Below are 11,253 nucleotides of genomic sequence, written 5' to 3'. Positions count from 1 at the left end.
GATCAGCTGGCTGTGTCGGGCCCGCTGATTGGCTCAGGTGAGCGGAAGTAAGCCGTCCGGAGGTGCTGGCTGCGACGAGTCCGCTGGTTGGCCGGGGAAGCGCGCGGTAACCGCTCAGGCTCGGTTCGTTGGGCCTGGTCCGGCGGCCGCGGCGGACGATCAGCTGTTCAGCGCCCGGCAGCGGGATGGAGCTGCTGGGAATGCAGCCGATGGCGGCGGCACCGTACAAGCCGGGCAGCGATTTTGAAAAATGGCTGCGAGGGCTGGAACGTTATATGGTAGCTGTCAATGTACAGGGAACGGCACGACAATGCGCAATGTTGCTGCATCTGGTTGGCCCAGATATAGCGGACATAAGCGAGTCCCTGCCCGACGAGACGGAGGATGGTCAGGTCGACGAGTTCGTCCGTCTGAAAGGGAAACTGACTCGATACCTGGTTCCAGTAAGAAATGTTGTGGCAGAGCGGGGAAAATTTGAGAAAATGACAATGGAGGCTGATGAGAACCTGGAGGGTTTCCTGGGCAGGCTGCGCACTCAGGTGATGCGTTGCGGATATACGACAGCGGAAATCGACCAGCAGCTGCGAGACCGCTGCGTTCTGGGCAGCAGTGGCGAGCTGCAGCGGAGGCTGGTCCGGGAGGCAGCTCTGAAGGGAACCGACCTGACCCTTCAGGACATCAGGAAGACGGCTCGCGCGCATCAGGACGTGCTGGATTTGACGGCTCAGCTGGGGGGAGTGCCAGCGCCGGCAGCGATGGCCGCGGACACAGTTCAGGCGCTGCGGCTGTCGCAGCGACCGGAGACCGGCCGGCCGGCTGGGCACCCAGGCGCCTGTTTCCGGTGCGGGTCGACCGGACATTGGCAGCGCGACTGTCCTGCGGCCGGAGCCGTGCCGCGTGCACGCGACAAGCACCGTGCGCGCGACAGCCACCGTCCAGCTGGCCAAGCGGTCAGCGGCGGTCGCGTGGGAACGACCGGCGCACGAGGTCAGGCTGGCGCGCCGGACAGGACGAGCAGTGACGGCCCGGTCAGGCAGCGGCGGTGCTTTAAGTGTGGCTCCACCGGGCACCTGAAGGCGGCATGTCCGCAGCGGCGGGTGCGGCTGGTGGCTGCGGAGGAGGAGCAGACGGACGGCGACGGCGACGCGTGGCTGGTGAACACAGTCGAAGCCAGCGCCGCGGAGCCGGAAATGAAGACGGTGATGGTCAGGGATGCGGAGCCGGAGCCGGAGTCGGAGCCGGAGCCGCCGGAGCCGGCATATTTTGCCCGGAGCCGGAGCCGGAGCCGGAGCCGTGAAACAATATAGCCCGGAGCCGGAGCCGGAGCCGGAGCCGCCAAAAAAGGGGGCGACTCCGGCTCCTTTTTATTTTTTGAAGAGGAAAAAAATAATTGACCTAGTTCGGTTTGACAGTACAAGGCAGTAAAACATATGGTACTTACGTCATGGGCCATCAAGTGAATGAAAAAATCCGAATATCCCCAGTATCCCACAGTACGCAAACAACTTCCTGTTTGCTCTCCCCCCCCCCCCCACCACGTCTACTGCATCCCCAGAACATGAGGACCAGTCATCAGGTGACGGCCATTGTTTTCAAACCAGTGCAGTGGACTGCGACTCCCAGCACCGTCTCATCCCATACACCCCCCACCCCTCACCCCCCAATGCAGCCGAGACGGGTGTCAGCTTACGATGGTTCACTGAACTCCGATTCGCGGCGACTGCGTTTCCAATGCCATCGCTTCCTAGCCCTTTGTTCTGCCAGTTCTCTCAGAGGTGCGTTTGCGCGGGGACGCGGTGAGCCGGTCATGGCAAAGAGTAACGCGTATAACCAATCCAATTTTTCTTCCACCCGTATTTAATTGATTGCGTAGGGGATGTACTGAGTCGGAGCCGGAGCCGCCGGAGCCGGACCATTTTACTCGGAGCCGGAGCCGGAGCCGGAGCCGCCATAACATTTCACCCGGAGCCGGAGCCGGAGCCGGAGCCGATTTTTTTCTCCGGAGCCGGAGCCGGAGCCGGAGCCGTCTGAAATTTCCACGGCTCCGCATCCCTGGTGATGGTGAACGGCCAGCAGCTGGCCATGGTCGTGGACACGGGGAGCCCGGTGTCGCTGGTGAGCGCGGAGACAGCGCGGCAGCTGGGACTTCTGCAGCTGCTGGACCCATGTGACCTGCGCCTGACCTCGTTCACAGGTCAGGTCATTCCCTTGAGAGGGGAGGTGCTGGTCAGCGTCTCGGCGTCGGACAGATCCGCGACCCGTCTGCGGCTGGTGGTGACCGGTTTTGGACCCCACCGCCCGCTGATGGGACGCGAGTGGCTGCAGGCGCTTGATCTAATGACGTCACCGGCTCGGGTATGCCGCGTGCAGCCGGCGCGGACGCTCGAAGGCGTGCTGGAGAGGCACTCGGCGGTCTTCAACGAGGAGCTGGGACGCATCCCGATCAAGGTGGGACTGCGGCTGAAGTCGGACGCCAAGCCGGTGTACCGACGGGCACGTCCGGTGCCGTTCGCCCTGCAGGAGGCGGTGGACCGCGAACTGGACCGGTGGGAGGAGCAGGGGGTGGCAGAGAAGGTGCCACCAGGGAGCGGCTGGGGGACACCGCTGGTGGTCATCCCGACGCAGAATGGCGTCCGCATCTGCGCAGACTACAGGCTGACTGTCAACCCTCAGCTGGAGCAGACCAAGTACCCGATGCGGACGGCCGATGAGCTGTTCTCCGGCGTCCGGGGGAAACGGTTTGCAAAGCTGGACTGCAGGAGCGCCTATCTGCAGGTGGAATTGGACGAGAACAGCAAGAATGCGACCACGGTGACGACACACAGAGGCGATTACAGGATGAACAGACTGCCGTATGGCATCTCTGTCTGTGGGGCACTGTACCAGTCCGTGATGGATCAGATCACGGCGGGACTGCCCGGCACTGTCAGCTACATGGACGATGTGCTGGTGTGGGCTGACACGGAGGAGGAGCTGCTGGAACGGCTGGACGCGACCCTGACTAGGATGGAGGAGAACGGCATCCGCCTGAGGCGAGAGAAGTGCAGCTTCAATGTGCCGGAGGTGACCTACCTCGGGTGGCGTCTGTCGGCGGACGCGCTCCGTCCGCTGGCAGGGAAGACGGAGTCGATCCTGCAGGCGCCAGACCCGGTGAACCAGCAGGCGCTGAAGTCGCTGATCGGCACGGTGAGCTACTATCAGCGGATCCTGCCGGGACTGGCTACCGTACTGACACCTCTGTATGCGCTGCTAAAGAAAGGAGTGAAGTGGCAGTGGACGGAGCAGTGCGCGGCGGCAGTGAAGAAGGTGAAGACAATGCTGTCATCAGCCCCAGTGCTGGTGCGGTTCGATCCTGACCGACCGGTGCGGCTGGTGACGGACGCCAGTGAGACGGGACTCGGCGCGGTACTGATGCAGGTGACGGCTGATGGACTGGAGAAGCCGGTACAGTACGCGTCTCGTACTCTAACGCAGACTGAGCGGAAGTACGCGCAGGTAGAGAAGGAAGCTGCGGCCGTGTCATTCGGAATACGGCGCTTCCACCAGTACCTGATGGGCAGGCGGTTCACCCTGGTAGTGGACAACCGCACGCTGTCGCGGATCGTCAGCCCGGACAGGGATCTGCCCACCCTCGCGGCAGCTCGTATGCAGCGGTACGCGCTTCAACTGGCGGCGTATCAGTATGAAGTGGAGCTGCGGCGCTCCGGAGACATGAGAGCGGCGGACACGCTGTCCCGTCTGCCGGTGAGCAGTCCGGCGGAGGAGCGGGAGGCGGCGGAGGAAGAGGCTGAGTACGGCGGAGGAGGCGTCATGTTCGTCGTGCAGGAGCAGGGACCATGCCTCTCGGCCAGGGCTATCGCAGCGGCCACGCGCACGGATCCGGTGCTGGGTCGCGTACTGGCTGCGGTGCGGTCCGGCTGGCCGGGGATGATGGACGCCGAGCTGACGCCGTACAAGCATCGAGCGGACGAGCTGTCGACGGACGCAGACTGCGTGCTCTGGGGCGGCCGTGTGGTGGTGCCGAGGGCTTTGCAAGATCGTGTGAAGCAGCAGCTACACGAGGGACACAGCGGCTGCACGAAGATGAAGCAACTTGCTCGTCGGTTTGTCTGGTGGCCGGGGCTGGACGCTGAACTGGAGGCGCTCGCTCGGGGCTGTCCAGCCTGCGAGTCGAAGCGAGCGGCGCCGCCGCACGCGGAGCGGCACCCCTGGGAACCCGCTCAGGGACCCTGGCAGCGGGTGCATGCCGATTTTGCCGGACCTCTGAAGGGCACCTGGTTCCTGGTGATGGTGGATAGTTTCTCCAAGTGGGCTGAAATGATCCCAATGAAGACGACCACGTCCGAGCGGACCGTAGCGGTGATGAGGACGGTTTTTGCTCGTCTCGGACTACCGCTGGTGCTGGTAACGGACAATGGCCCACAGTTCACGAGCCAGGAATTCGCCCAGTTCGCCAGCTCTAACGGGATCCGACATGTCAGAGTGGCGCCCCATCACCCATCGTCTAATGGGATGGCGGAGCGAGCGGTCGGCTCGCTAAAAAACTCACTGAAGGCGACTCTGGCAGCAGACGACAGCGGAGGCATGGAACTGGCGCTCGCCCGAGTTCTGATGGCGTACAGGGCCACACCGCATGCCAGCACGGGACGGACCCCAGCGGAGGTGCTGTTGGGCCGCAACATCCGCACGCGGCTGAATCTGCTCGTTCCGACCGCCGAGGACGCGCTGCGGGACAGCGCGGAGCGACAGCAGACGGCAGCCGGCGGACGCGCCAGAGCGTTTGCGGTCGGCGCCGACGTCTGGGTTCGCTGCTACTCCGGGCCACAGAAGTGGGTGCGCGGTCGGATCGTCACACGCACTGGGCCCGTTTCCTACGAAGTCGACGTCGGTAGAGGCGGGTCGTGGTCACGGCACTGTGATCAGCTGTTGTCGGCCGCCGCTGACAGCACGGCGCCTGCCGAGGACCGCGGCAGAGCGGACGCGGCAGCACTCGCGTCCGATCGCTACTGGCCGCCCTCCGTCGGTCGAGACGGAGGGGAGGGCAGCGGCGTCAGCAGCAGCGGCGCGATCAGCCGGAGCAACGGTGCTTCTCAGCCGGAGCGGGCTCGCGTGATCGGCGCTGGAGCGGAGCGGCCTTCCGGCACAGCAGCCGAGAGGCCGGCGGGAGCCGCAGCGTCGGACTCACCTGAGGCCAGAGCTGCAGCGGGCACGGACGGCGCCGCAGCCGGGAGGTCAGCCGGCGCCGGGGCGGCACACTGGACCGGTGCCGCGCCCGCAGCGGACAGCGCCGGTGGGTCCCGGGACGGAACGGCGGCAGAGGAGCCCAGCCGCGAACCGACCCGAGATGGGACGACAGCAGAGCGCGCGGCGCTGAACGAGTCGGCCGCGGCGCGGCCTGGAGTGACGGCGGGACCAGCGGGTCGAGCGGATCGCCACGCTGAGTTAACTGTGCCGCGTCACTCGACGCGCCGAGCGGCTCCTCCGAGGCGCTACATTGAAGAACTATAGCGTGTGTTCGATTCGATTCGATTCGATTCTCGATTGTTCGATTCGCGTCTTTCTGTCCTGTCCTGTTAGACTGGAGATCGCCGGAGATCACGCGTTCATTGTGTTTATGTTGAAGGCGGTTAGGCGGTTATCTTTGGCGGTTAGATCGGTGTTTGTGATCTAGTGACGGGGGGGTGAGGTGTGGTGTCGTGATACCGGCCCCCCCCCCCCCCGGAAGCGGAGCTGAGCGCGCCCTTGCGGCGGCCAGCCGCCGCCGATCAGCCAGCTGGCCTTGAAAGTCAGTCGCCGGCCGCCGGCCGCGGAAGCAGGTGTGCGTGTACGACCACGCGTTGATAGAATACAGACTGCCCGTTGAGTCCCTAGTGTCGCACCGGATTCGCGAGCGGACGACCGAGGCCGCCACTGAAACGAAGGGATGGCGATAGAACAGGTAGCACTAGATTCATTCCTTCTAACAAGCATCGGACTATTCCCGATGCATGTGAGTGACCCCATATGCACGCGTCACGTGAAAAACGAAGAGGTGTCAGTTTTGTAACAATTTCAATATCTCGGCAACTACTGGGCCGATTGCGCTGAAAGTTGGCATGTATGTAGGTAGGTATACCCACTAGGCAATGCATATCCATGTGCCACAGTTGGGGTGTTGCTGCACGTGCGCACATGCAGGGGTCGATTCCAGATCTCGAGAACGGCTGAACCGATTGTCCTGAAATCTGATACATGGTTAGGGACCGGTTAGTAGGGTGCCGTGCAAAAGTCATTTGGGACCCATTTTGCATGTGCGCACGTGCAGGGTGCCGCTTCCAGATCTTGAGAACGGCTCTGCCGATTGCACTCAAATTTGGCACATCGTTAGGGACCGGTTAGAAGGGTGCAGTGCACAAGTTGTTGGAGGTATCCCCTCGCAATTTCGCACGTGCAAGGCCCACCCCACCCTCTCGCTCGCTCCGTTGGTCGCCCCAAAAGGCGTTTTACTGGTTGTTATCCTACTCGAAATTTGATTAGGCCCTTCGGTCCAATGAGACCATTTCAGAGCCGCAAGTATGAAAGAATTAGTGGGAGACATTGGTCGGGGCAGCCACCCCAGTGAGCCACTTGGGATGAACCCGACCAATTGAACAGGCAGCCCAGCCCACTGGCACTCACTGCACCCGGCAAAGGACTATAGCTCCAGTGGAGCCATTCCCGCATGGGATAGAGTTGCCCGTCCAGCCCGGAGCAGGGTGTTGCGGCGTGGAGGAGAAGGATTTGACTGTCATGAGGATGGAAGAGATGGAACGGCCGGTGCCGAATCTGAGAGGGTCCAGGAGGTTTAGATACTCAGTATATGGGGTGTGGGCCTACAGACATTGGTCTGACCCCTGCCACCTCGGCCAACAAAAGCTCCAGCTCTTATCCGACCTGTCATCGCGGAACTGCCGATTTTTGATATCGTGATCATCGTGTGTCGTATAACACGACTGGCCGAACACGGGCCTAATATATTTCGTCTAACCAGCCAAGAGCATGACTTTACACCAATCCGACCTCGAAGTCAAAATCCGAACATTTTCGAAGACTTCAACTCCGACTCTGGCCAAAACTGGCCAAAACAGTCAACTCCGACTGATTCCGGCTCCGACCCCACACTTCTGCAGTCACGCTACACTAAATTTCCAGCTTCTAAGAAATAAGCTATACGGTTGACAGGACCACAAATTGCTGATGGAAGTTGCATGGCAGAGCTGGGGGAGGCTCAGCTCCCTCTGAGGTGTAGACGCTGGAGAAGAACCTGCTTAGTACTTCAGCTTTTGCTTGGTTGCTGGCTCACAAGCTCACCGTTTTCATCCATCCATCAGGTCTTCGACACGGCACCTGGTACGCAGTCTGGAGTTGGCGTATCTCCAAAATGCTTTGGGGTTCTGTCTGAGGTTCGATGCCAGCTTTGACTCGTGGTCCCTTCGAAGTTTTCTCGTCAGGCCTCTAAGCTGATTTCTGCACCTCACGAACCGGGCATGATTCACATTGTCGAGAGTTTGACGGTAGACGCCCCACAGCACCTGCTTCCTCTTTCTCAGCTGCATCGCCGCCCGATTCATGTAGAGATTCTTCCTGGAGTGGGCGTTTCTCTTGACCGAACAGTCTTCTACGTCTCCGGTGATTCGCGACTTGAACGATACGTATGCTTCTTCCAGGTCCAAGTTTCTGATATCGTCCCAGTTTCGTGCCCTCAGGACACCTGCAAGGCGCTCGTAGTTGATGTGTAGAATCGGTGGGCGGTGTGAGTTGTGCCGGCTGCTGCCCGTTGCAGCCGGCGCAGCAAATAGGGCGTGAGCGGCCGCCCCGCCCCGGTCCGGGCAGGGCCGGGCGGGCAGTCTCCGGCCAGCGGCCGTCGAGTGCTCACGGAGTGGAATGTGACGTTGCCGTAACCCAGTGTCTGTGGTAATACACCCTGTCAACCTTCAAGACTCGAACATGGCGCAGCCGGCAGGATTATCACTTATCAGCGGAGGAGATAGCGGCTCTGGCGGAAGAGAACATCTCACTTCGAGAGCAGCTGGAGCACATACAGCAGCAGACCGCCACCACCACCGCCGCTGCCGCCGCCGCCGCCGCCCCGCCCCTGCTCGCCCCGCCCGCCGGCCCGGCCGCGCTGCCGCCGCCGCTCGCACCGCCGCGGGCCGGGTCCGGGTGCGCTGACCGCCCCTCGCCTCCGGGCAGGCTGGAGGTCGGCGTGGACCGCGGGGTCGATGCATGGCTGGCATGGAAGCAGCGATGGGACGATTTCGTCATGCTGACGGGCCTCGATACTGCTACCGAGGCTTTCCAGATGGCGAGGCTGCGGTCCTGCCTCGGTGACGATACGCTTCGTATCGTGCGAAACCTCGACCTACCAGAGCGCGAACGGACAGTTCATCAGACAGTGTTGGATAAACTACGCGTATACTTTCTGGGACAGGTCAATGAGGTGGTCGAAAGACGGAACTTTAACCTGCGGTGTCAGCTGGAAGGCGAAAGCTTCGAGGACTTTTTCGTGGCATTACGAGAGCTATCGGCTACGTGCAACTTTTGTGCTCAGTGCCGGGACAGTCTCACCCGCGACCGTATCGTGGTTGGTCTCCGCGACCCAGGTGTCATGAAAAAACTGTGCGCCACCCCCAATCTGACCCTCGCCTCGGCCGTCAACGTCTGCCGTGCTGAGGAAGCCGCCCAGCGTGACGCCATCGCCATCGTCGGCGAGGGTGTCGGTGCCTGTCGGGTGGCTGCGGGCCGGCGGCGCCGGCCGCCGCCGGACAATGGTGCAACCCGAGACGCTGACGCCGGCCGCCGCCGGCCGCCACGGGACAATGGCGCAACTCGAGACGCAGACGTGACCCAGCGCCGGCACCATCCGCCTCATCCACCGGCGGCGTCAGGTGACAATGCAGTGTGCTACAACTGCAACCTGATCCACCGCACACCCGGCGTATGCCCCGCTAGTGGGAGGCATTGTTCCCGCTGCGGGAAACTGGGACACTTTCGAGCAGTGTGCCGGGACAGGGGTGACAGACTACAGAGGTGACAGCGCCCGACCGACCTGTCACGCCGTCACAGCTGCCATCATCGCCTCAACGACGCGTGACGGTGCTCCAAAGATTCATCTCACCGTTACAGCGGGGATGCTCCCACCGGCTATTGGTGTCGCTGCGCTACCCGACAGCGGTGCTGACATCACAGTCGCAGGAACCGACTTCCTGGAGACCATCGGCGGGCACGTCAACAACCTGCTGGACTCGGCGGAGCGTCCCCGGGCCGCTGACGGACGCCCGATCTGCACCCTGGGCATGCTGCCAGCACGGCTGCAGCTCGGCAATGTCACCACTGCAGCTGACATTCACTTTGTGCAGGGGGTGACTGGACTTCTCCTGTCATGGAAAGCAGCCCGAGCCCTGCGAGTACTACCTGCCCTCTACCCAGCACAGATTCTTCCGGACGCCTCTGGGGAGTCTGTCGCACACCAGCGGCGCGTTGCGGCGCCGACAGTAGCGCCCGCAGCGACACCTGTCGCCACGAGTGTGGCGCCGCCCACGGCTCCGCCTGCGGTGTCGCCTGCCGTCCGACCAGAAGCAGCACCCACAGTGGCGCCAGCAGCGCCACCTGCCGTGACAAGCGCAGCCCGTCGCAGCGGGGCTGGCGACAGCGCGCCCGCCCCCGCACCGGCAGCAGCGTTCCCGGCGACAGACGATCCCGCCTCAGAAGCGATCCTCCGTGAGTTTGCCGATGTGTTTGATGGTGTCATTAAAGTGATGTCTGGAGAAGAGTTCGAAATTCGTCTCCGCCCAGATGCCACCCCGCTGGCCATCTCAGCACCCCGCCGGGTGCCGTTCGCTCTGCGAGAACCCCTACTCAAGGAGCTGCAGAAGCTGGAGGCGGACGACATAATCACGCCGATGACGGAGCCCACTTCCTGGTGCGCGCCGATCGTAGTCAGCGAAAAGAAAAACGGCGCCGGCGTGCGTCTCTGCGTGGACCTGTCGCAGCTGAATAACTCTGTCCAGAGAGAGTTGTATCAGTCGTCCACACCGCTTGAATGCGTCACCTCCATCGCGTCAGAGGAAGCACGCTTCTTCGCCGTCTTTGACGCTCTGAAGGGCTACCACCAGTGCCCGCTGAAGCCGCAGAGCCAGCCGCTAACTACATTTATCACCCCGTTTGGCAGATACATGTAAAAGCGTGCTCCGTATGGCATCTCTTCAATCAGCGAGCACTACAACCGCCGCATGGACCAGTGCCTCCACGGTCTACCTGGCATGAAGCGACTCGTGGATGACGTCATCATCTACGGCCGGACTCGCGAGGAGTTCGTGCAGCGTGTGCGACTCTTCCTGCAGCGGTGCCGCGAGCAGGGAGTTTCACTGAACCGCGCCAAGGTTCAGTTCATGCAGCCGTCTGTGAAGTTCGCCGGGTTCGTCGTCACGCGGACCGGCTACCGCCCCGACCCGGCGCTCACCGACGCCATCCGGAGCTTCCCCGCTCCGCAGGAGATCAGCAGCCTCCGCAGCTTCTTCGGGCTGGTGAACCAGATCGTACCGTTCTCAGAGAGCGTCTCCCGACACATGCAGCCGCTGAGAGGGCTGCTCAGCGCCAAGCGCGACTTCTGCTGGGACGCCACCCACCAAGAGGCGTTCCTAAAGGCAAGGGCAGCTCCTCTCGTCAACGGCTACCCTCGCCTTCTACGACCCCAGCCTGCCGACTCGCCTCTCAACAGACGCGAGCCGCCTACACGGCTTCGGGTTCCTGCTGGAACAGAAGCAACAGGACGACACCTGGCGGCTGGTGCAGGCGGGCTCCCGCTTCGTCACTGACACTGAATCTCGATACGCCGCTATCGAGCTGGAGCTCGCCGCCGTCGCCTGGGCATTCGCCGAATGCCGCCTGTTTCTGGCAGGGCTGCCACACTTCGACTTATTTGTGGACCACCGCCCGCTGGTGCCCATCCTCAACTCCAAGATGCTGGATGAGCTGGAGAACCCTCGTCTTCAGCGGCTGAAGCTGAAGCTGGCTGAGCTCGGTCCGTTCACCGCTCACTGGGTGAAGGGCACGCAGCACCTCGCCGCTGACGCCCTGTCCCGCAGCCCACTCACCGCCCCGACGGCGGAGGATGAGGTGGACAGGCTGAACCCGGAGGAGGACTTCACCTCCAGCATCGCCCAGATCCAAGCAGTCGCCGCCGACGATCTACAAGTGGACAAAGTCCGCGCAGCTGCTGATCAGGACGGCGTA

At 62.5% G+C, this 11,253-nt stretch overlaps 1 protein-coding gene across 1 annotated transcript; it reads left to right on the top strand.

Moving 5' to 3' along the window:
• The first annotated feature begins 482 nt into the window (after positions 1 to 482).
• LOC122372387 (uncharacterized protein K02A2.6-like) lies at positions 483 to 10,199 on the top strand. The gene is made up of 7 exons (XM_043349519.1): positions 483 to 950; positions 1,092 to 1,205; positions 2,077 to 4,829; positions 8,212 to 8,345; positions 8,622 to 8,738; positions 9,208 to 9,339; positions 9,694 to 10,199. The coding sequence occupies exons 1-7, from the start codon at positions 483 to 485 to the stop codon at positions 10,197 to 10,199; spliced, it is 4,224 nt and encodes a 1,407-aa protein (XP_043205454.1).
• Positions 10,200 to 11,253: the final 1,054 nt, after the last annotated feature.

This window comes from Amphibalanus amphitrite, unplaced genomic scaffold, assembly GCF_019059575.1.
Source record: "Amphibalanus amphitrite isolate SeventyFive unplaced genomic scaffold, NRLGWU_Aamphi_draft 001355F_arrow, whole genome shotgun sequence".
NCBI classification, from domain to species: Eukaryota; Metazoa; Arthropoda; class Thecostraca; order Balanomorpha; family Balanidae; genus Amphibalanus; species Amphibalanus amphitrite.
This window is presented reverse-complemented; position numbering and strand designations above follow the sequence as displayed.